The sequence below is a fragment of the Typopeltis vanoorti genome, chromosome 21, assembly GCF_054136105.1.
Source record: "Typopeltis vanoorti isolate ZY-2024b chromosome 21, IOZ_Tvanoo_1.0, whole genome shotgun sequence".
NCBI classification, from domain to species: domain Eukaryota; kingdom Metazoa; phylum Arthropoda; class Arachnida; order Uropygi; family Thelyphonidae; genus Typopeltis; species Typopeltis vanoorti.
The window spans coordinates 19602900-19629765 of record NC_143569.1 but is presented as its reverse complement, the minus strand read 5'-3'; the positions used below and the strand labels follow the sequence as shown (position 1 = coordinate 19629765).

Below are 26866 nucleotides of genomic sequence, written 5' to 3'. Positions count from 1 at the left end.
CAGTTTTTTATTACTTTCATTTCTGGAAATTTTCTCTGTTCCGAGTTACGCGATTTCTTTCTTGCTTCCTTGCAGTGTGTGAGAGCATCCCAGTTACATAGAGTTCAGTGGATGCGCATGCACTGTCACTGACAATCACAGCTGTGTTCCTATTCATTTAACCTTCCCAATTGTTGTTGCGGTTGTTGTGAATATGATAAATTTCTGCCGTTAAATTTTCTCTAAATTTCTTGGCAAATTATAGCTGAAAAACATCAGCATTGCTATAATATTGCATACAAGCTACGTGTGATTGTGTATGATAAAGAACATGGAAACAGGGCTGCAGAGAGGCACTTCAGGCCACCCCCAACTGAGAAAATGATAATAACTTGGATAAAGTTTTTTTTTCCTAAAAAATGTGTACAAAAAAGGGGGTGCATCTTATACGCCGGCAAATACGGTACATTTATAAGTATACAATAATTTCAAAAAAATAATTTTATATATCTTTTTTTTTTTTTTTTTTAAGATGAGAAAACACAGAACATCAATTTTTTTTTTTTTTTCATAAAACAAACAGATTTTAAAATAAGGGAAATACAAAAATACAACAGGAATATCAATTTGTAAAAATTAAAATAGTTTTGAATATCCACTATGTCCTAAACAACTGAATGCAAAGTCCAGAGAGAAAAGAAGATAGTGGCTGAAATAACCAATTTACAACAACAACAGTTCTAGATACACCTGTTTTAACAGAAAGAACAATTTTATTTTATTATTATTTTTAAACAGTAAAATGAAGTAGCAGATTTTGGATAATGAAAGAGAAACTAGTGAAAAGGTGGGAATTAGCCTATGAAAAGATGGTAATTTGACACATAATCAGAAAGCAGTTTACACGTAATTCAATTCGTTTGTGTACGTGTGCACGAAAGCACGCACATGCAGGGACTGAGAGAGTTTGTATTTGGTTATAGCATCAGAAGAGTTGATAATAACTGAGATGACAATCTCCCACCAATTGGAGAGAGTGACCATATGGTTTTGACTCAGAAAATGAATAGACATGCAGGAGTATCAAAGAGACGGGAACATATGCAGAATTATAATTTTGGTATATTATTGGAGCTTTATTAGCGTGGTTAGTGTACTAAAGTGTTTCATAACATAATCTATGTCGGGAAGTCGCCGCTAGATGAATTCGTAATGTGTAGTGTTCGTGCAAGCTCCAGATAAGAAGATAAGTATCATTTTCAGTTATCAATACAAATTACTTAATATTGTGTAGTTTTGTTTTGTTTGCCTTGCGTATTTTAGTGCGTCTGTTTTTGGTATGTTATAGCGTATAATTTGACAAAACACGTTGCAAATAAGTATGGCATCTGTGCGAAGGAAAATGGCGGCCAGTAATGAAGGTTCGCCATCCTTATCAAAGAATGCTACTATAAAAGAAATGAGTCAGTGTACTAGCTGTGAAATGTACGCTTTGCGGAGTGCAGTCGGAGTGTGGTTAGATGATAATAAAGGATTGACTGTGTGTAGAAAATGTAGGGAGAATGAGGAATTGAAGTGTATTTCGGATCGTGTGATATTTTTGTCAACCTTCAGAATGAAGGAAATAGGGATATGACAAGAAACGGCAAGATTGTACATGAAAATTGTGAGAGTGTGAATGTAGAAAGTGTGAATGATAGTATAAATGGTTTCTCAGAGAATAAAAAAGATGAGATAGATGCATTGAGTGAGATCGCGTTGTTGAATAGTGCGATAGAAAGAGCAAAACAGCAGCTAGAGTGCATGAACAAAAGTAGACTGAATGAACCAACCAATAATAAAAGATATGACAGGAAAAATAGACGTATGAATGTGAACATGAACAAAATGAAGGATAGAGTGCTGTATGGAGACTCGTTAGTACGAGGTGTGTTAGTAGAGGATTTGACAAAATCGTACCAACCTGGTGCGACCATAAAGGACGTAACTGAGTCTATTAGAGAGCAAAAGGAAAGGGTGAAAGAAATTAATGTTGTGGCAGGTACGAATGATTTGAAAGGAGATAAAATGGAAATGATAGAAGACCTAAATGAATTGTTTGAAGTAGCAAAAGAAAAGAGTGAGAGAGTTAGAATGATTAGTCTTTTGCCACGGTATGATAGTGAAATGTTTAAAAGGAGGGCCATAATTGCGAATGACTTTATGCGTGGGTTATGTATGACGAGTGGTGTGGAATTTGTGGATGTGTGGAGTGAGTTTGATGGGCGAAAGGATCTATATAAGATGGATGGCTTGCATTTGAATGGTTACGGTGTAAGAAGACTTGAGAAAGTGTTGCTGAATGTAGTGGATGTGCAAATTCAGGGAAACTAGAATTGTCAAGGGGGGGGGGAGTAGATATAGAGTCCTTATGGAGGCAGTTGAATGTAAGAATGAATATAATATGCCAGAGCAAATAAGGACAACAAATCTGAGTGGGATAGTTAATATAAGGCATCAAGGTAGGGTTGGGGCTAATGAGGGTCTTAAATTCATGTACACTAATACTAGGAGTATTAGGAACAAGAAGGAAGAGTTTTTGGCCATGGTTGGCACTTCCAGACCACAGGTTATAAGTATTAGTGAAACATGGCTGACTGTAGATGATATAACTAGTGGGATTGAATGTGATGGGTATAGTGTGTTCAGGAATGACAGAGAGAAAAAATGGGGGGAGGAGTATTGTTGATGATAGCTGATGAGCTCCAGCCAACGAGAATAGAAGTTGAATTGCAGGATAGAGAAAAGAGCACATTTGAGGCCATTTGGTGTGAGATTGTGGCTAGCAGAACTAAATATACAATTGGGTGCTGCTATAGGTGATGAAAAAGATGGTGGTGACAGTATGCACAAGCAAATAGAAGAAATGGGTGGAAGGATGGTGATTATTATGGGAATTTTCAACTATGGTCGCATTGACTGGAGTGAGGAGAGGACACACAGAAGGAAGGAACTTGATTTTATGCGGTTATTAAGGGATAACTATCTGCGACAGCATGTAATGGAAAATACTAGGGGTCAGAGAGTGCTTGACCTAGTAATTACATCTGAGGATTTGGCTGTAACAAATATGACCACATTGTCACCAATCGGTGAGAGTGATCATAGGGTGTTCACTTGGGAGGTGGCTAAAGGTGTAGAATTATCAATTAAGACAGGGTACATGTGGAATTATCGGGCTGGAAAGTATGACAAGCTTAGGAGTTTGATTGGTTCAGTGCCATGGCATGTACAACTGCAAGGACTAGAAGTTGATAGTGCATGGGAGGTAGTTAAGAAGTGCTTGCATGAAGCAATGGCTGACTGTATACCTAGAGTCCGAATAATAAATCAAGTAGGGGTTAAATGGATGAATAACACCATTAAGCTTGAGCTGCAAAAAAAGAAACAACTATGGAGGGAATTTAAGGAGAAGGGTGACCGGCAGGCACATGAACGGTATAAAGCGCAGGCCAGAAGGGTAACGAGTGTGGTAAGAAAAGCAAAAAAGGATTACGAAAGAACATTGGCCATGCAGGCTAAAGAGAATCCTAAACAGTTTTTTAGATATGTAGCAAGTAAAAGGAAAAATGTACATGGGAGATTGATTTTAAAGAATGCCGATGGTAGGGAGGTAACTGAATCAGTTGAGATAGTTGAGTTACTGAGTGAGCACTTTGCAAGAGTATATCATCCAGGTGGTGACATTGCAGAAACGAATAAACCAGTAGATTATACGGGAATTGTGGTTAATGAAGTGGAGGTGAGTAGTCTATTGCATAACCTCAATGTCAATACATCTGTGGGATTGGATGGTATACCAGCTCGTGTTGTACAAGAAGCAGCTAAAGAATTGTCAGTACCCTTGACCATTTTGTTTAATTTGAGTCTCGGGTCTGGGTTAGTCCCGAGCGGGTGGAAAGAGGGGAAAATAGTTCCACTGCATAAAGGTGGTTCCAAGACTGCTGTTGTAAATTACTGACCGATTAGCATATCAGGAATCATTGTCAAGGTCTTAGAGAAATTAGTCAAGAAAATAATACAGGATTGGATAGATGAAAATGGGATATTGTATGGGGGACAACATGGTTTTGTGAAGGGTAGATCATGCCTCAGTAACTTGCACACGTTTTATAACACAGTGACGGCTGAACTGGATAGGGGTAATGGGTTTACAGTGATACTACTGGACCTTGCCAAGGCCTTTGATAGGATACCACATGGAACCCTAATCAGTAAACTGGAGCAGATGGGTATAGATATAGGGTTGGTGAGATGGATAGGAGGGTGGTTGAAGGAGAGATATCAAAGAGTGGTTTATTCAGGAGTGGAGTCTAAAAGATGTCTTGTGACTAGTGGAGTGCCACAGGGCTCTGTTCTTGGACCACTGCTTTTCAATTTGTTCAACAATGATATTGGAAAGGATCTGAGAGGAAGTGTTCACTTGTTTGCTGATGATTCAAAGTTGGGTAGAGCAATTGTGAGTGCACAGGATGTCAAAATTTTACAGGATGATTTGGATAGTTTGGAGGACTGGGCTAGGAAAAATGGATGTCAATTTAATGTGGCAAAGTGTAAGGTTATGCACTTTGGGGTGAAAAGAATAGCAGCAGTATATCGCATTGGTGGAACCATACTCCAGGAGATTGATGAGGCCAGGGATTTGGGAGTGTTGGTGGATAGGGAGTTGAAGTTTAGGGGGCACATTGCAAAAGTAACTAAAACAGCTCACCAAATCACTTGGCTTCTGAAAAATACTTTAACATGCAGAGACGAACAAGTTGTTGTTCCTCTGTATCGAGCCTTGATAAGACCCCATCTGGACTTTTGTGCCCAGTTATGGGCACCAGGGTTTCTTTGTGATGGGGAGGAAGTGGAGAGGGTCCAGAGACGAATGACCAAGATGATAGCAGGTCTGTGGAATGAACCTTATGAGAATAGGTTGAAGATTTGTGGGTTGCAGAAATTGGACGATAGGCAAAGGAGGGGTGATATGATTGAGACATTCAAATTACTGAAAGGTTTTTATAAGATTGATCCAGAAGATATTTTTGAAAATATGACTGGCGGTGGGAGGACTAGGGGCCATGCATGGAATCTGGGCAAGAGCGTGGTTGACAAGGGTGTTAGAACTAGGTTCTTTACTTGGAGAGTGGTAAATGAGTGGAATAATCATCCAGAGTCTGTTGTGGGTGCTACGACCGTGAATGAGTTCAAGGCAATATGATAGATACTGTGTGAATGTTGAATAGTTGTTCTTGGCATGATGTTAGGGCCTCCCTCGATGAGTCTGTCGACTCCTTGGAGTTTCCCGGAACAATAATAATAATAATATAAGGCATGTGATTATAATAGTCTAAGACGTCAACTTGGGGAAGTTTCATGGAGGGAAGAATTGGAAGGCTGGGATATCATTAGTGCGTGGGAAATTATGAAAGAATATTTGTTAGCAGCAATGGTAAGTTGTATACCACGAGTGAACAAGAGGACACAATTTGGAGTAAAGTGGGTGACAAACAATATTAAACAGGAATTGCATGCAAAAAAGAGGCTGTGGAAGAGATATAAGGAGACAGGAGAAGAGAAGATGCATGAAGAGTATAAGACACAGGCCAGAAGAGTGACTAGTATGGTGAGGAAGACGAAACTGGAATATGAGAGAAGATTAGCCCTAAGATCCAAAGAAAATCCTAGGGAATTTTTTAGATATGTGGCCAGTAGGAGAAGATATGACTGTGGAAGAATAATAATATTCTTCTTCTTCCAGCTTCTCCCACTTAAGTGGGGTCACTGTTGATAATGAGTCTCCTGCACATCCTCCTGTGGCTGTCACCACACTCCATCTCTTCATCCTCAAGTCCTCTTCTACCAGCTCCCTCCATCTCTTCTTTGGCCACCCACGCTTCCTCCTTCCTTGCACATCCATCTGCATGACCCTTTTTCCCACAAAATCGTCCTCCCTCCTCATCACATGACCAAACCATCTCAACCTTGCCTCCTGTATCTTCGCTCCTAAGTTCGTAACTTTCACTGTTCCCCCTCACATAGTCATTTCTCAGACGATCCTTTCTTGTCACACTGAACATCCACCTAAGCATTCTCATCTCTGCTACTTCCATCCTGCTGATGTTATTTTTCCTCAGGGCCAAAGTTTCTATAGCATACGTCATAGCTGGCCTCACTACTGTCCTACAGATTTTGCCTTTCAGATTGATCAGCACCCTCTTATCGCATAACACTCCAGCCACCTCCCTCCAGTTCCTCCAACCCATTTGTATCCTGCATCCCACTTCCTTCTCAGCTCCTCCATCTTCTTCCACTGTTGAACCTAAGTATCTAAAGTCCCTCACCTTCCTGATGACATTTCCTTCCAGCTCCAGATCTGTCACCTAGCCACTACCCACTGTGCAACACATATGCTCTGTCTTACTTCTGCTCAGTCTCATACCTCTCTCTTCCAGTACTTTTCTCCATCTTTCCAGTTTAGTTCTTCCCACTTCTTCTCTTGAATCTGCAGCAGACAGCAAGATGACATCTGCATACAACATTGTCCAAGGTGCATCTTCTCTCACCTCCTCCGTCACCACCTCCATCACAATGTTAAACTGAAACGGACTTAATGCTGACCCTTGATGCAAGCCAACTGTTACTTAAAAACTTTCTGTCTGTCATAGACAGGTCCGAACACTTGTCCTCACATTTCTGTACATCTCCCGTACCAACCTGACATATTTCTCCAGAACCTTCTTCTCTCTCAGACACCTCCAGACTTCTTGCCTTGGCACTCTATCGTATGCTTTATCCAGATCAATAAATGCCAGATGTAGCTCCCATTGTTTCTCTCGAAACTTTTCCATCATCTGTCGTAATCCAAAGATAGCATCTGTTGTTGATCTACCAGGCATGAAGCCAAATTGTTCCTTTGCAAATCTCCACCTCCTTCCTCAATCTTCCATCCAAAACCCTTTCTAGGATTTTCATTGTATGGGACATCAGCTTTATTCCTGTGTAATTTTTACAGTCTTGTGCATCCTCTTTACCCTTGTAGATGGGGACAAGAGTATTCTCTCTCCATTGCTCGGGTATATTTTCCTGTTGGCAAACTTTCATGAACAGGTCCCACAGCAGGTCAATTCCCTCTTCCCCCAGTGCCTTCCATGCCTCCACTGGAATCCTGTCCAGGCCCACCGATTTTCCATTCCTCATCCTCTTCATGGCCTCCGTCACTTCCACTCTACTGATGTTCTGCACTATATTGTGTTATAAAAATGGGAATAGAGTGACTGATGCAGAGGACATAGTAGAATTGTTCAATGAACACTATATTGGAGTATTTCATCCTGGAAGAGTCAGTTTTAATGCTAGAGGGATAGGGCAGGTTCAAGGTTTAGAGGTACAGGAGGAGAGTGTGTTTCAAATACTGAGTACTCTGGATGTCAGTAAAGCTGTGGGACTGGATGGTATTTACCATGCGTTTTGAGAGAATGTGCTAGGGAACTGACAGTGCCTTCAACCTGGCTTTTCAATGAAAGTCTGGCTGCTGGAAAGGTGCCCATGGAATGGAAGGAAGGTAAGATAGTGCCATTGCATAAGGGTGGTAGCAGACTGGCAGTGTCTAATTATAGGCCAGTTTGTGTGTCATCAGTAGTTAGTAAGATCTTGGAGAAAGTAGTGAAGGACCATATACAGCATTGGGCAGATGAGGGTAATGTTATCTGTGAGAGTTAACATGGATTTGTGAAGAGGCGCTCTTGTTTTAGCAATATGCTAGCCTTTTATGATAGAGTAACAATAGCATTAGATGAGGGAAAGGCATATACTGCCATTTTCTTAGACTTAGCGAAGGCATTTGACAGGGTGCCACATAAGCTGATATTTATGTTGCAGCACATGAGTCTGGATGTCAGATTGGTCAACTGGATTCTGTCCGATAGGTATCAGAGAGTTGTGTATGGTGAGGCAGTTTCAAGGAAGCAGAGGATTACAAGTGGGATCCCACAGGTCTGAGTACTGGGACCTATACTGTTTAACTTTTATATCAATGACATTGTCAGTGGATTGCAAGGGAATATTTAGTTGTTTGCAGATGATGTGAAGCTGGGAAGAATTATTACTAATAGTGCATATGCGGCAGCCCTTTAAGAGGATTTGAATAAGCTAGATAGATGGGCAAATGAATGGGAGTTTCGGTTTAATGCAGCAAAATGTAAGGTCTTGAGGTTTGGGAAACATTGATGGGACACTGCATACTCTATGGGAGAAATTATACTGGAGGAAGTAGGGGAGACAAGAGATCTGGGGTTGATGATTGATAGAAACCTGAAATTTAGTGGACATATTGCAAAGGTGGTGAAGATAACACAGAGGATTGCTGCAATAATCAGAAGGACACTGACCTGCAGAGATAAAACAGTTATCATTCCGTTGTATAAGATCCTGATCAGACGACACTTGGACTATTGTTCTCAGATTTGGTCCCCAGGATTTGAAGGGGATAAAATAACCATGGAATGATACAAAGGTGGATAACAAACATGGTTTCAGGACTGTACAATGATAGTTATGAGGACTGGCTGAGGGAATGTGGACTGCAGAGTTTGGTGGATAAAAGAAGGAGAGGTGATATGATTGAGACTTTTAAACTGTTGAGAGGTGGTTACAGGGTTGTCACTGGGGAGTTCTTTCGCTTGGTTGAACAACGGGAAGGAGTGATGACAAGAGGCCATCCCTGGAGGTTACGAAAGGAAACTGTGAGCAAGAGGGTGAGGAATGGTTTCTTTGCATGGAGGGTGGTTGAACCATGGAATGCATTGCCTGATGGAGTGGTGAGAGCGAGAATGGTCAATGAGTTCAAGGAGTGGTATGATACACTCCGTGTTTCTTTGGGGAGGACCTCCCCTCGATGAGTCTTGATAGACTTTGTGTTTCTTAGGAAGAACCTTCCACAATGAGTCTTTTGACTCCATGGAGGCCTGAATAATAATAATAATAATATCTTCTTTGTGATATTTGTGAAGTGAGAGAGAGGAGAGAGAGAGAGAGAGACAATGTCAAAGCTTACCAACATGCCAGTGTTTCTGTCAGTTTTACAGAAGATATGGATGTATGTGTTTGTATTAGGTTAGACTAGAATATAAAAATCAACACAAGACAAGGAATTTAAACTTGTTTGGAACTGCCCACCTAGTTGACAGTGGTTTGTGCATCACTCTCCAACCAACAGGATGTGGGTTCAAATAGTGCCAAGGGCATGAATGTTTGTGAATGTCTTTAGATAGGAGATGAAGTACATCACCTAGTGTAAGGCCACTACAATTTCCCTGCATGCTGTTGGACTTCGATGTAATTTCAGTGAGCTATATATTTTAGGGATCTTGCATTGTATGTTCTAAGTCTTTTGATTGTTTCTTGATCTACAGATGTTGTTTTATCCAATAATTTGTTAAGTTTATTGAGATGACTTTTGGATATCTTTTGGTAACTGTCTTCTTAGACCTATTATGGATTTTGTAGGCAGTCCCATGTATAAAATCTCAAAATTTCTGTTTAACCTTCTCCTCCTCCAATTGGAGGAGGAGAAGGTTAAACAGAAATTTTGCAGCTTCATCGATAAAAAAATTCTGCAAAATTTCTTGCAAGAATAAAAAAACATAAAACTAGCAAACACAGACAGGTTGATAAGCTTTGACATTCTCTCTCCCTTTCCAAATATCCCTCGCAAAGAAACAAGAGAATTTCTTGTCCAAAAATTTCCATTGTATGGAAATTTTTCTATCTGGTTTCTTCATGTGGAAAGATAAAATATACAAAGAAGTAAAAGGAACTGCAACAGACTCACTCCATTCACCTAACCTAGCTAACTTTTACCTTGAATACCTGGAGGAGAGAATATTCTCTCTCAATCCAAAATGTTCACTGATGATGTCTTTGTAATGTTGGGTCACACAAAATCAGAACTTCACTCATTTCTACAAAATTTCAACACTCTACATCCTCATATTAAGTTCACACTAGAAAAAGAATCATCAAAGAATCACCTTTCCACTTCTGTCTACTGAAAACTAACATTTACAAGTCACTATATACAGAATAAACCAGACCACCATCCATCTCAAAAATATGGCATTATAAAGTCCCTAGTATCAAGAGCACGCAAGATTTGTTCTTCTGAAGAATCTCTAAAACAAGAACTGGAAACTATCAAATAAACAGTGTTAATAAATGGTTCAAATCCAAGAATAACTCAGAAAATAATTAACGACTCTCCTATACAGCAACCCTGGAAGCAGGACTCCTTTACCATATATTAAAGGCATCGCTGTAAACGGGTGGCAAAAATGATGAAAAAATATAAACTCATCATTACCTATAAACCCATCAATGAAATTCATAACTTGCTATCTTCTCCAAAAGATCAACTCTTACCATTGATACTACCTGATGTATTCAAAGAACTATTTGTACAACTTGTCTTACTGTGGACAAACAGGAAGACTGTTAATAAACATATCTCTGAACATCAAGATCACATCCAGCTAATCAAACCTCACAAATGTAGCCTGGCACAGCATGGGAATGAAAACACTAGTCACAGGATCCAATGGGAAAACACCAAACTGCTACACAGATCCACCATATAAACACGAAGATTTATACAAAGAAATGCTGAAGCTCTACTTCATTGACCTAACCTTTATCATAATGACTGCCTTACTATTCCTGAAGTGTGGGAAATTGTCATTCTCAACTGTATTAAATGAATTTGTTATTCTTTAGACATTTTTTTTCTTACTTTTTTTTTAACTCATCTATTTTACTTTCATTATCTGCCCAACAGTTTTAACCCATAAACATACAACTGTATACATTGAGGGATTCCAATGTAACACATAATCTCTACTATTTCTTTATTCAAATTCCTTATTGTTGTTCTCAGTTCACTGTTGACATCTTACAATATGTAAGACAAAATATCTGTATAATAAATTTAACTTTTACTGTGATACGTGTGATTCTATAGTTATGGATACTCAACTGGTCTCATTATACAAGAAAATACTGTGTTAGGATTAGGTTGGAAGCACCTGTCTGCCTCTCTTCATCAGATGCCAGTTATAATTAGGGATAGTCATGGGTGCTATCTCTGAATGGTTACTGAGAGGGATTGCCTCCCCCCCCCCACTCTCCAAAATTTATATGACTAAAACAGCGTCACCTACTCTCATTCGGGAATAAATGGCCTTAGTGCCCCCCCCCCCCCCCAAAGTTCCGGACTGGTAGGCCGGTTCTCCTTGAATTCTGATGGCTCGAATTTTGAAGACTCAACACTCAGGGTAGCTGAGTTTCAAAACATTTCAAATAACTTGGCAAAAAATGTGACACAAAAACGTTATTATGTAACGTTTAAAGGCTTATCATTTTATATCTATTTATTTATATATATATATATATATAGTTTTAATCTAAAGTTGAGGTCCTTCTGAAATATTAATGTATATAAATTTGTGATATTTGAAAAATCGATCTCACAATCAGAGAGGATTGTGATTTAACATCATCTGTTATTTCTATGAGTAAAATAATATATCTAAAAGTGTAAATAGGATAAAAAAAAGTATATACCTATACAATGGAATTTTCAAAGAAAAGAATGAAATAAGGAGGATTATAGGAATTAAATGTGGAGAATTAGGGATTTGCATGGAACAGTGAGAAGAATGGAATGAAAGAAGGCCAAGATAAAGAAGTATTGAATGATTTGAGAGTTTCACTTGGCCAAAGCCCAAATATTTATAAAAGAGCGAGTTTAGCACTATTATGGGAATAGGTATATGCTACTCACCGAGAACTTTCAAAAATAAATTTTTCCATCAGTGCACTATGTCACATACTATCTGACATTTTGAACCTGGAGTTATGCAGGGGCGAATGCTGGTCTTGAAATTCACGTTTGCTCTTGTTATCATTCAGGGAATGAGAGGTGTGATTGAAGTCTGATTAGCGGAATAATGAATTACTGACCATTTAAAACTATGTACTGTATTTAGAAATTTATGTACATTTAATCATACAAATACATTTATTTTACAAATGATATTCTATCTTTTTCTATTTAGCTACTTTAATACAAATTCTACCCTACGATTCTTCTTTATGAACTGGTCAATAACATTGTCATAAAAAGTTGTTTGTAACTTAGTTTTCCCAAGCAACAGGCACACTAGTAAAAGCTGGCTGAAGCTCACTGACTAGAGCTACTTTGACTGTGTATGGCCCGTATTTTTAAGCAACAGGATGAGATGACATGGAGGGAGCAGAAATAGCTATGCACACGCATGAAATCACAGTGCTGAAACGAGGATTTGGATACTCCCACAACCGAGCAAGCCCAGGTAGCTTGACTAGCGTCGGCCTTCGATACACAACACGAAGCTCAATTATTGCGCAAGCTTAAAACATATGCTGTCTACAAAAATAAAAGCCTAAATGGAATGCTTATAAATGCATGCATTTATTAATAAATAAATATTACTTCTTTCTCAATTAATGAGCTTGCGCAGCACGCATGGAGAATTCGCCACTGGAGCAATGGGATATCCTGGATAGAATCTCCAACTCTACAGCCAACAAAGAATTCGCCAAAGTTAAAAACCGGCACCAGAAGAAATTTGAAATCCTCCAGCAATGCGCTGCTAAGCAGTAGCTGCAATTACATCAAGATGCCGTTGTTAACTTATCAGCAGTAACCTTAACTAAAGGAGCCATGAGTGCATTAAGTTGGGTACACAATTTTGCCATTACTCCAAAAGAAGTTGCAAAAACCAAAATAATGGCTTCCATTGAACGTGGAATATACGACCTGCCTCCAGCAATAGACAATAATATTCGGTTAGACATGGCCAATATCTTAATCCATTCTAAGCCTCCTAAAAATAATATCCCACATAAAGAAATAATGGCTCTAAAAGAGCTACGCAATAATAACCAAATCAGACAAAGGAAATGCAACTGTAGTAATGGATACAACAGAATATGAAAGCAAAATGGACATACTTCTCCAAGACCAGTCAACTTATCAAATTATAGATCGAGATCCCACCAACTCACAAAAGAATAAGGTATGCAAGTTATTGAACAAAGTCACTTCCTGGCCAAAAGAAACGGTCAACAAACTCAAACCTTTTCACCAGTGGCGGCCTATGAAGTTTTAAGTAGGGGTGCTGCCTATACAAAATATTAAAACAAATCATTATTTTTTTCCTAATTAGTAACCAATTTATTAATAAATAAATCTGTAGATTTATTTACTGATAAATTGATTACTGATTAGGAAAAAAATAATTTTTTTAAAATTATTTTGTATAGACAGCAACCCCACTTAAAACTTCACAGGCCACCACTGCCTTTCACGTTAAAACACCCAGAATATATGGAGCTCCAAATATTCACAAACATGGTACACTTTTAGGCCCTATTGTAGATAGTATAAACAGTCCTACATATAAGTTGAGTAATGCTAGAAAAAGTGTTTTTAAATTATAGTGTGTTTTTTTGCCTCAAATTGTGCAGCAGTTGTGCTTTGGTTGGATACAAGTGTCTTTCAGAGGTGTTATTGTTTGAAATTCTGTTGTATATATTGTGTTTTCGCTGCTGTTTCACTACTTCAGTGTCTAAAGATGGCGTCCAACAAGAGATGTACGTCAGCAGCTGGGAGGACTTCTATACGAAAGTCTGGCTCTGCATTGGATTTTTTGCAATGGATGCGTTGCAGAAACTGCTACATGTATGCGCCGAAGAATGGGAAGGATCTGTGGACTGTTTCGCTAAACGAGAAGAATGAAAACGCTGACGTATGTGAGAAGTGTCGGGATAGGCTGGAGCGATTAGGAATGGAAGCAGGTGTCGGGACCATAGGGAAGAACTTTGGCAGGAGTTCATGAAAATGAAAAGTGGCCTTCATCTTCTGCAAGAGGAATTGGAAGTGCTCAGTATGGAGGTTCTGGAAATTAAAACTGAGTTAAATAGAGAAATTAGGACTATGGAGATTACTTTGGCAGAAGAAACTAGAACAGGATTAAGTATGGGAGAGTCTTTGGTGATTTATGAAGTAATAAATAGTATGGGAGTAATTCAGAGTCAACAGAATGAAAGCACAAGAGGTCTAGAAGAAACAAGATGTCGTGAGAGTGAGGGAGTAAGTAAAAGAGCATTAAGTAAATGCAAAGAGTAAATGCAAAAAGAGTAAGTAAATGCAACTGGGAGAGTCATGCTGAATAGCGTAGAAAATGAGGCCGCAAGTGACGCTTGTTTGGACTTGAATGAAGTTACAAGTGGTAAAATATATAGCAATTCTAAGATTAAGGGTATGGAGAGCAATATGCCTGAGGAGTGCTTGGCTGGTGGGACAATAGGGAGAGTGGCCTTATCAATAAAGAGAGGGCATGATGCAGACAAGATGATAGTAATGGTGGGTACAAATGACCTGAGTGGTAGTATAAATCAGGAAGCAAAAGATTTAAGACCATTGCTAGATATTGTGAAGAAGAAAAGTGTCAATGGGAGGATAGTGTGTGTGCTGCCTTGTTTTGACAATTATGAGATAAGTAGATGAGCGATGATAATGAATGATATGATTGCAAGAGCAAATTGACAAAACTTAAATACAGATCTTTTTTATATTCCCATGCTTTCTCGACTATTTGTCGCAAAGTGAGGATCTGATCCTGACAGCCTCTATTTGGCCTGAATCCAGCTTGTTCTTCACCCAGCTTTTCTTCCACAATTCTTCTCAACTGTTTCTCAAGTATACTTGCATAGATCTTGCCAGGAACACTCAGTAGGGAAATTGCTCTGTAATTCTCACATTCAGTTTTATTTCCCTTTTTATATATGGGTACTATGAAAGCTCTACTCCAATCATCGGGAATTCGTCCCTCTGTCCAGGCTTTCTGAACTATGCAGTGCAGCCACTGTAAGACTCTTATACCACCATACTTCAGCATTTCTGGTCGAATATCATTTACTCCTGCTGCCTTTCCACATTTCAAGCCTTTGATGGCTTTTTCTACTTCAAGTATGGATATGTATTCCTGACTGCATGCCTGGTCAGTGATTTTTACCACTGTGCTGTCATCACTGCTTGTTTCATTTAGCAGTTTTTCAAAGTAATTACTCCATACTTCAAGGATATCTTTTTCTCCCGTTTTCATGTCATCTTTATCATCTCTAATTCCTTTGACAGCACTCTTTCCTCCATTCTTAAGCTTCTTCAACAACCTCCAGAATATTTTGCCACCTTCTTGATATTTATTTTCTATATTCTTGCCAAAGTCTTCCCATGACTTTTGTTTAGCTAGTTTTACACAGTGTTTAGCATTCTTGCATTTGTCTCTATATTCTCTAAGAGCATAAGATGACTTATTTGACAGGAACTTTTGATATGCTTTCTTCTTTTCCTTCACTGCCTCTTTAACTTCCTGTGTACACCAGGGAGTTCTGATTTTTTTATCCTTACAGACAACCTCACCACATGCCTCATTGGCAGAATCAATCAATGTTTTCTTCAGAGTTTGCCATTGAATCTCCAAGGTTTGATTCCTGTTCTCAAATTTTTTCATTTTTTCTTCAATAATCTTTGTATATTTTAGTCTACAGTTCACATCTGAGAGCTGCTCAACTTTTATTCGCTTTAAAACTTTCTTACATGTTATTCTTTTCAATATTAAATTCAATTTTATCCTGCTCAAGACTAAATAGTGATCACTTCCAATTTCAAATCCTCTGTACACTCTGGTGTCCTGCACCAGGGAGAAAACATCACTATCAACAATAACATAGTCAATAATGAGACTTTTCTTATTCCTAGCCTCTTCTCTCCATGTGAATTTGTGCACATTTTTATGTTGGAACATGGTGTTAGTAATAACCAGTCCATGTCCTGAGCAGAAATCCAACAGATATTTGCCATTATTATTAGCTTTGCTCTTTTCTCCAAATTTTCCCAAAATATTTTTGTATGTCTCACAATCATTTCCTACTCTGCTATTTAGATCCCCAACAAGGACCAACTTTTCATTTTTCATTGTGTCAGTTGCTTTTTCTAAAGCATCAAAAAATTCCTCCACTTCTACTTTAGTAGAACCTTCTGTGGGACCATAGGCACAAATAAGTCTCATTGTCCAATTCCCCATTCTGATATTTGCCCACATCACTCTACTTGAGACTGCCTGCCATTCAAGAAGATTAGCCTTGTATTTTGTGTTGAATACTATGGCTACTCCTTCTTTTCCTTGATTGTCATTTCCTGAACATAACATTTTGTATTCATTGCTCAGAAAGATCTCACCAGTTTTGGTCTTTTTTGTTTCAGTCACCCCTATTATGTCGATCTGGTACTTATCTAATTCCTCAGCTAGCTCTATTTCTTTGCCATTCAGGCTTCTTACGTTGATAGTACCGATCTTTAACTCTGGTGATGTTGAGTTGGGGTTTGTTTTCAGATTTGTTCCAGTAGCTGACTTTTCGCTGTTCACCCTGGTTCCCTGGCGAAAACAACGGGGGCCTTGTTTAACCGGGCGATGCCCCAGCCGGCATGAAATTCTGTCATGTTGTACCGTCATTTTTTATTTTGGTTTAACCAATAAGAATACAATTTGGTCGGCTAAATCCCAAATTGCCAGCCCATCCTCGTTCGTTCAGTATCCAAGTTGATACCCAACAGGGTGCACCACGAGAAGGTGAGGATTGGACATTAGGTCAGAAGCCCTGGTCGGTTCTCCACATTCCTTTAAAGGCTATGTGGAGGTCTCCTCTCAGTTATACAGCTTTGACCCTTAAGCACCCCGCTTAAGTTTTGTACGTTTTTATAAAATCTTCCTGTTCTGATCCTAGTTACAAAATCCTTGTTGATCTGTGCATTTCACAGAACTCATGATCAAATAGTAATTTTTCAAGCTGCTTCAGGTCTTCATTATGCATGATGTGGGTCTCATAATAGGCCATGAAATTCAACTACCACTGAAAGACATTCTCAAACATCCATTTAAACAAGTGGGTTTCAAATCAACGGCCCATGAATTGGAGAGCAGAAACACTATTCACCAGGCTGATCGGACCAGCAACTAAAGGAGATGGAAAAAACTGTCCTCTATCCAGCAATATTTGACCTTGAACAGATAACACTTGATTAAGCTTTGTTGTACTAGAGATTAGCCGATAACATTAATAAAATGAGACAGTTATCTCTTGCAAAATAAGTTCTAAACTAAGAAAAGTCAAATAATCTCATTTGAGATTTGAGTCAAATATGAGATTTGTGCAAGGTTAGTTAGCAGTTGTATAAGTGAAGTATCTTCATTTGAAAAAAACACAAGTTTTTTGGAGGTAGTAAATATGATCTTCCTGCATTCTAGAGATTTATTCATATATAGTTTTCTCCCTTTTCTCCCCCATCCCTACTGGGGAAAGTTGAGCCCCCTCATGGGGGGTTAAGTATTTATGGCTGTAGATCCATGTGTGTTCACAGGGCTGGTTTGCCTGCTTGCAGGATGAAAAAACCCAGATAAACTGGGGGGAAAAACCCTGCTGTCCACACCCAAGACCAGCTAACTTGGCTATGGCTGAAGAAGATCCTTAAGCTCCTCACATTAGCAACAGGAATCGAACCCAGGACCCTCCTTCCCCAGGCATATGGTTGCAAACCGCAAAGCCACTAGGCTAACCACGCGGCCATTCTAGAGATAAATGTCCAGAAGGAAAACTCTGTCATCTTGATATGATATTGGCAAACTCACCTTCAGTTGAAAAATTCTACAAGGATTCAAACCCAGATCTTTCCAAATATAAAATAAAATGTAAGATCTTGAAATTTGCAATTTCTTTAATGTAAGTTGCAAACTATTCATGGAACTATATTAGAGGAAGTGGAGGAGGCAAAGGATCGTGGGTGGTGTTGGTAACTTAGAGGATTGCTGCAGTACAAAGAACATTGGTCAACACAAACAAATGAGTGGTTATTCCATTGTATAATGTCCTGATCAGACCACTGGATTATTGTGCTCAGAACTGGTAACTGGGATTTAAAGGGGGAATGAAGTAACATTGGAAATGGGTACAGAGGTGAAAAGATATTGGTTATGAGGATAGACTCAAGGTATTCATACTGCAGAGTTACTTGGTGGATAGAAGACATAATATGATTCAGGACATTTAAACTGTTGAGAAGTATTTATAGGATTGACATTAGAAAGATTTTTTGTATATAGTAGATTAAGGACAAGGAACATCAAGGAACATCTCGGAATTAGTAAAGAAATAATAAATAAGAGAGTGAGAAGTGGCTTTTTTTTTTTTTTTTTTTTTTTTTTTACAAGGAGGGTGGCTGACCATGAAAATGCATTGTCTGATAGGGTGGTGAGAGTGCAGATAATGAATGAGTTTGCAGAATGGTATAATAGACTTCATGCTGTATAAAATGTCTCTTGAGTACATGGAAGTGCAAAATAATAATAATAATAGAGAACATATTATGGTCATCTTAATTGTACAAATAAAAAAGAAGCCATTACTTTGATTACATTACATAATCACGAGCCTGGGGACAAAATGAAAGAAAAAAACATAACAAAAGACACAGCCAATAGAAAAACTAGTCATGATAGAAGTATACTGTGATATTAAAAGAGGATGTCACAAATAAATGCTGTTAGAATTCATTACAAAAACTACTAAATATTTTTATAATTAAAAAAAAAAACATATTGAGAAATATTTCTTTAATTGAAAGAAATAAACAAATATAATTAAATTAACAGTGGCAGGATGTTTTTAACAGTGTACATATGATTTGAATACATTTCATTCAATGTATATCAAGGAGTGGTATGATAGACTTTGTGTTTCTTAGGAAGGACCTCCCACGAAGAGTCTTTAGACTCCATGGTGGTCTGAGTAATAATAATAATAATAATAAAATAATCTTATAGCATTATATTTAAGCATATTTTTGTTATTTTTATGAAAATAAAAATTTCAATTACTAAAAAACATGGAAGGGATTAAACTAATTTTGCTAATTATAAATTATTTTATAATTATATTATCACTGATTATAATTTTAATATAAAATTATAATGACCATTATAGCTAACCGTAAATTATTTTTTGTATTTTTATTTATTTTTTTATATAAAAAACCTTGTTCTAGAGATGAAACATGAAACTTTTCAAGCTTATAAAAAGCCTCCAATAAGTAGGTCAGGGGTCTCATACCTTACCTTATGATGAAATTTATTTATTCTTTATTTATTTATTATTTATTAATTTTACTTATTAAAATTTATTACCCACTTAAAGACAATCATTATTATTATTATTACGGGCGACTACAGGGAGTCCTTAGACTCATCGAGGGAGGACCTAAACATCATGTCCACACAACTATATGACATTCTCACAGTATCTATCATACTTCACCTTGAACTCACTCACCGTCATAGCACCCACAACAGACTCTGGCAGCTTATTCCACTCATTTACCGCTCTAAAAGTATAGAACCCAGCTCTAACACCCTTGCTAACCACACTCTTGTCCAGCTTCAATAGGTGTCCCCTAGTTCTCCCACCAACACTGATCTCAAAAATATCCTCTGAATTAATCCTATAGAAACCCTTTAGCAATTTGAACGTCTCAATCATATCTTCCCTTTTCTGCCCATCAACTAATTTCTGCAACCCACAAATCTTCAACCTGTTCTCATTAAGTTCACTCCATAGACCTGCTATCATCTTGGTCACTCACCTCTGGATCAGAGCTCTCCACCTCCTCCGCATCAAGAAGAAACCTAGGTGACCAAATCTGGGCACAGTAGTCTAGATGAGGTCTTATCAAGGCTCAGTACAGAGGTACAATAACTTGCTTGTCTCTGCTCGTCAAAGTATTTTTCAACAACCAAGTGAGTTGATGAACTGATTTAGCTACATATTTAACTACTAAACTTCATCTCCCTATCCACCAACACTCCCAAGTCCCTGGCCTCATCAATCTCCTGGAGTACAGTTCCACCAATGTGGTATACTGCTGATCTTTTTGCCCCAAAATGCATAACCTTATTTTTTGTCACATTAAATTGACATCCATTCTCCTTAGCCCAGAACTGTAATCTATCCAAGTCATCCTGCAAGATTTTGACATCTTCTGTATTCACTATTGCCCTACCCAACTTTGCATCATCAGCTAACAAATGAACTGTTCCTCTTAGATCCTTCCCTATATCGTTAATGAACAAATTAAACAGCAGTGGTCCAAGAACAGAATCCTGCAGCATACCACTAGTCACAGGCCATCTTTTGGACTCTACTCCTGAATAAATTACAATCTGATATCTCTCCATCAACCACCCAGCTATCCATCTCACCAACCTTATATCCATTCCCATATGTTGTAGTTTACGGATTAGAATTCCATGTGGTATCCTGTCAAATGCTTTAGCCAGGTCCAGCAGTATCACTGTAAACCCATTACCATTATCGAGTTCAGCTGTCACTGTGTTATAAAACTTGAGCAAGTTACTGAGGCATGATCTACCCTTCACAAAGCCATGCTGTCCCCCATACAGTATCTCATTTTCATCAATCCATTCCTGTATTTTTCCCTTGACTACTTTCTCCAAGACCTTGACAAAGACTCCTGATATGCTGATCGCTCGGTAATTTGCAACAGTAGTCTTGGATTCCCCTTTATGCAGTGGAACTATTTTCCCCTCTTTCCACAACTTTGGGAGTAAACCAGACCCGAGACTCAGATTAAACAACATGGTCAAGGGCATTGATAATTCTTTAGTCGCTTCACGTAAGACCCATGCCGGTATACCATCCAATCCCACAGATGTATTCACATTAAGGTTCTGTAATAGACAATTCACCTCCACTTCATTCATCACAATTCCTGTATAAACTAATGGTTCCTTCATTTTTTCAATGTCACCACCTGGATGATATACTCTTGCAAAGTGCTCGCTCAGTAATTCACTATATCGACTGATTCAGTGACCTCCTTACCATCGTCATTCCTTAAAATTATTTTGCCACGTACAGTTTTTTTTTTTTTTTGCTTGCAGCATATTGAAAGAAAACTGTTTGGGATTCACTTTAGCTTGCATAGCTAGTTTCCTTTCATAATCTGCTTTTGTTTTTTTTTGCCACACTCGTTACCCTTCTGGCCTGCACTTTATACCATTCGTGTGCCTGAAGGTCACTTCTTTCTTTAAATTCCCTCCACAGTTGTTTCTTTTTTTGCAGCTCAAGCTTAATGGTGTTATTCATCCATTTAACCCCTACTTGTTTTGCTATTCGAACCCTAGGTATACTAACCTCCTGTAAATGCTCCTTGCCCACTTCCCACTCTATCGACATCCAGCCCTTGCAGTTGTACATGCCATGGCACTGATCCAAGCAATCTCCTAAGCTTGTTATACTTGCCAGTACGGTAATTCCACATATACCCTGTCTTAATCGAAAATTCCACACCTTTAGCCCCCTCCCAGGTCAAGACCTTATGATCACTCTCACCAATAGGTAGCAACATGGTCATATTCATTACAGTCAAATTCTCAGATGCTATTACCAGGTCAAGCACTCTCACACCCCTAGTATTTTCATGTTCAATTACATGTACTCAATTATTAAGTTATCCCTTAATAATTGAATAAAATCCATTTCCTTCTTCATATGTGTCCTCTCCTCCTTCCAATCGATGTTACCATAGTTGAAATCCCCCATAATAATTATCCTCCTTCCACTCATTTAATCAATTTGTTTATGCATACTATCTCCACCATCTATTCCATCACCTAGTCTATAGCAGTACCCAACTGTATATTTTGTTCTGCCAGTCTCAATTTCACACCTCAAATGAGCTCTTTTCACTATCCTGCGATACAACTTCAATTCTCCTTGGCTGCAGTTCATCAGCTATCATCAATAACACTCCTCCCCCATTTTATTCTCTCTGTCTCTCCTAAACATACTATAACCTACACATTCTATCTCACTAACTATATCATCTTCCGTCAGCCATGTTTCACTAATGCCAATAATCTGTGGCCAGGAAGAGCTAATCAAGGCCAAAAATTCTTCCTTCTTGTTCCTAATACTCCTGGCATTAGTATACATGAAATGCAGAGGTCTCTTTGTCCCACCCCTATCTTGATGCGTTATTCTAACTATCCCATTCCGATTTCTTGTCCTTAGTACTGGCTCGGGTACATTATATACATTCTTACACTCAAATGTCTCACTGATGTCTGCATATCCACTCCCCCCCCCTCCTTTGTAGTTCTAGTTTTCCTGGTTCTGCACATCCATTTTCACTTCATTCAGCAACACTTTTTCCAGTCTCTGCACACCAAATCCATTCAAATGCAGGCCATCCATCTTGTATAAATCCTTTCGCCCATCGAACTCATTCCACAAGTCTACGAATTCCACACCACACCGTCTGCATAACCTGCGCATAAAATCATTTGCAATTATGGCCATCCTTCTAAACTCCTCTCTGTCATACCATGGCAACAGACTCACCATCCTAACTCTATCATTCTTTTCTTTCGCTACCTTTAACAATACTTTCAAGTCCTCTCTCATAAAAAATGTATCTCCTTTCAATTCATTCATACCCACCACAACTATCAATTCTTTCACCCTCTGTTTTTGCGCTCTAATACTCTCACTTACATCCTTAAATTTTGCACCTGTCATCATAGAACGACCATGTTCATTAGAGAATATGAACCTGCAGTTTGCTGGTTAGAGATCAGGTATATTAATCATTTGGCCAACCAGACTAGCAAATCTTTAATTTAAAATTATAATTTCAAGCCTGATTTTGAAATGAAATTATTACTATCATCATTATCTCTTGATATGGTTAAAAGACTCATTAAGGGAAGTCAGCACTAGTATACACACTGATCAGAATGAAATACTTATTGACATGCTTATTAAATGCTTTCTGTGCACCTGTCCATCACCATAAACAATCTTCCTTCTACTGGCACATATCAAAACTCTCCAGGATTTTTCTTGGACTAGCTCACTGAATGTTGGTCATACTCTAATTATTTTTTTCATTACCAAAAGGGTCAAATCTTAGCCTGCAATTTATGTTCTTCATATAACTAATTCTTGCCTCCACCTTGTTCTGCATTCATTAACACCTTCTTCTTAATTGTCTGCTAAACTTTCCCATTCCTTCATGCCATATTTACTCTATTTATCCTCCAAACATTTTGGTATACATTTAGACATTTCTACTCAGAAATATTTTTACCCAGCTCACAAAGCAGCATTAATCTCATTTCCACTCAATTTCTCACCCTTTGCTACTGCTTAGAGTTGTTATCTGAGCTTTTCATAATCAAACACTGATCTACCCACCCTGTAATTCCCTATACATCCTTTAATTACACATATTGTCATATCGCTGGTGAACACCAAGGTAAGTACTTCATAGTCATTTGCACCAACTAAAGGCACTTCACTCACCTCATGTCTTGAAGGTTTTTTGTTGTTGTTGTACCAAACAAATAATAATAATCTTTAACAGTAAATGGAATTCAGAAATTATAGTGTCTAACAAAATAAGTAAATATTAACACTTACTAGAATATGCCTGCAGTTTTGTGCTTCTCCAAGAGCTAGAGCAATATAAACAAACATTACAACATAGCTGATACTTATAGTTATGATATCTGAATGACTTGCCCTTTGCAACTCATCTTCAATCGAACGCTAAAATGTAACAAAAAGAATGAAAACATGATTAATGTAAAAAAGCTATAAAACAAAAACTATGTGGAATGCCATACATGCATTTTTACATTATAAGTTATATTTACATATTTACATTATAAATTCCAGAATTTATGTTAGTCCTCTAAAGAAAAGTTTAATATTTAGAATATCCTGAAATAACTGCTTGAAAAATGATTTAGACCAATATTTAGTAAACTAAATTAAATTTTAATTTCCTGTTCTTTTTTTAATGGCACTACTCTCTGATCAAAATTTTGTGTCAAAAAGGATTATGACATGCTGTATATGAGAGACGTTGAAAGGGCAGCATCATATAACAAATTTAAACAAAAAATCAGTTAATAGATAAGTTAAGAAAAAACATTTGAATGACAGTATAATGAATGGACAAAAAGAACCAGAAGTATAAATTGAAAGCTGTTATAATGATGACTTGTAAGAACTGAAAATACAGGATGTATCAGTGGCAAGAAAGACTAGCAGAAAGCCAGGTCTGGATTAAGACCCATATAGGCCCTAAGCACTTAAAAGATTTTGATGTCCCATATATATGTAATTCAAAATATAAACAATAATAAACCATAAAATAAATTTTTATTTTTCAAAATGAAACAAAACTTATAGTAAGATGGAAAATAATGTTTATTTTTGTATACTTCAACTTTATTCAGATTTGAAAAGTTTTCTCCTACTTTTTTTAATTGCAAAGTCTTTGATCAGATCCTCAAAATTAATCTTACATAACACATCTGCTTCTATACTTAGTAGAGATAAGGCATTCAACCTGCCTTGTTGCATAGTTGTTCTGATGTAATATACTTCAACTGAGAAAACAAATGCTCAGCTGAGCAATTTGTGACAATTAATGTTAAAAATATACAAAAGGCAACGTCTACATTTGGAAAGGCACACTCAATATTGTCTTCTACAATTATTTTTTATAAAATTCAGCATGACTGAATCTCGTTATTACATTTTTTGTTGCACTGAACTTATGGCTCACATATGAGTGAAACTGCTGAAACTCAGCTGAGAAATTAGTGTTCAAGCCCTCTGGGTAAGCATCAATCAGCTTTTGACAACACTGAGAATACCTTTCAATTTCAGTAGATGATGGAGTCACTGAAGTAGCATTATGTGGCACATCACTTAGAAAAGAAAATCTCTCTGATATTTCTTTGTATATCTCTCCTCTTCTTCTCATCTCAGTTTCAAGTTTGTCAACAATTGTGTAAAAGGTGGTGATACGAAATTTATCTCTGGCATTCATTGTACTTCTGGAGCATCTCCGTCATTGGGTACCTTCTTTCTGATATGTTTGTGAGTTTGAGCTGCCTTGTAATCAACATCTGGTAGCACTTCCTTTGCAGCTGCTTCATATCTTTCAAATTCATTTCGTGAATTGCACATGTTTTAAGTTGACATCCTCATTCTGTAGAACTTGGCTTTATGAAAATTTTGCAAAATCTCATCCCAAAAATTCAACATAAAAACGAATTCTAGCTCTTGCATCTTATTTGCTTCTCTTCTAGTGTCTCCCTTTTGTGACTGGTCTTTGGCTATACAGTCTAACGCTTCTAAAATTTGAAGGAAAGATTTCAAAATTGCTGCTGTTGCCATAGCATGTGCCTCCCATCTGGTATGAGAGAGGGATTTTAAGACATTTTCATTTCCAATATAACCTTTAAGAATTGTCCACCGGCTGGTTGAGGATGAAAAAAAGGTATAGAGCAACCGCACTGTAGAGAAGAAATTAACCGCCTCTTGACAGCAGTCAACAGCACTTTGGCCTACTGAATTTAGTGAATGAGCTGCAAAGGGCACATATATAGCAAACGTGTTTGTTTCTAAAATTTTTTGCTGCATTCCCTTATAACACCCAGACATGTTAGCAGTATTGTCATAAGACTGACCCCTACATTTTGAAAAGTTTAGCTGACAAACTTTACGTAAGTACTGCAACACCTGATTTGCCATTTCCTCACCGGTATGGCTTTTCATTTCCAGAAAGGTTAAAAAGCGTTCAATAGGCTGTTCATCTTTTAAGTACCTAAGTACAACACTTAACTGGTCAATATATGACAGATCTGGTGTTGAATCAACTGACAAACTAAAATAACCAGAAGCTTTTTCTTCACCAACAATAAGCACATGAACCTTTTGAGCCATCAGTTGAATGAGTTCCTCACAGGTGGCTTTGGACAGATAAGAAGGATTTCCTTTGCCACAATTCCCATATTTTGCAACGTGACCTGCTAAAAATGGATCAAACTGACTTATGAGCTCAAGCAGCCCTAAAAAGTTCCCATTTTGCAATGATCCAAATCTTTCTTCTGTTCCTCAAAAAGCCAAGCTACGTTCAGCTAACGTACGAATAACAGCAATGACACGCCTCAGGACTTGTTCCCAGTAATCACACTCTTCCTGAATTTGTTTTTCCAACTGTTCTCTCAACCCTACACCTTGTCTGCCAGTTAAATATGATAGCATAGAGTCTCAGTGAGTAGTGCTTTTTTCATGTTGATCAATTACAATAGTATTTTGCCAGTCACTGAACCCTTCTCCTGTAACAAAATGTGAGAAATTTTTAGGAGCAAACAGTTTACAAACAAAACAATAAACTGATCCCATTGATGGTGAATACAATAACCACTCTCTCTCTCTCTTGTATTCCTCACCATTGGTTTTTGTCCCCAAAAAAGTTTCTGCGAATAGTATCTTACTGGTTTAACACTACTGAAATGTCGGTAAGACTTGTCAAATAGCCCATTGTGGTGTTGACAGTCACTGGGTCCACAAGCAGTACAATAAGCTACGTTATCAGCAGAGAAATCAAGCCACAACCCTGGATCTTTTGCTATATTTACTTCATCTTTTGCAGACTGAATCATTTCACCACCATCACCATGGCCCACTGAACTTTCATTTTCAGCAATTATTTCAACCTCAGAATGTTTTGTAAAGCAACTTGCATCAACATTTGCAGAAGAGATATCAAGAGAATTTACAGACAAAGTGAGGTCAGTAGTGAGAAATGTGGTAGATGAACCTGCTTGTG

The 26866-nt window shown here is 37.9% G+C and overlaps 1 protein-coding gene across 1 annotated transcript in view; it reads right to left on the bottom strand.

Annotated features, from left to right (window-relative positions):
- Positions 1–26866, bottom strand: part of LOC150094662 (NPC intracellular cholesterol transporter 1-like) — a 559930-nt gene that overhangs the window by 327396 nt on the left and 205668 nt on the right. Inside the window, exon 11 of the mRNA XM_090411614.1 lies at positions 23656–23784. Coding sequence (XP_090267740.1) covers positions 23656–23784 — 129 coding nt within the window. The remainder of the gene's footprint in view (positions 1–23655; positions 23785–26866) is intronic.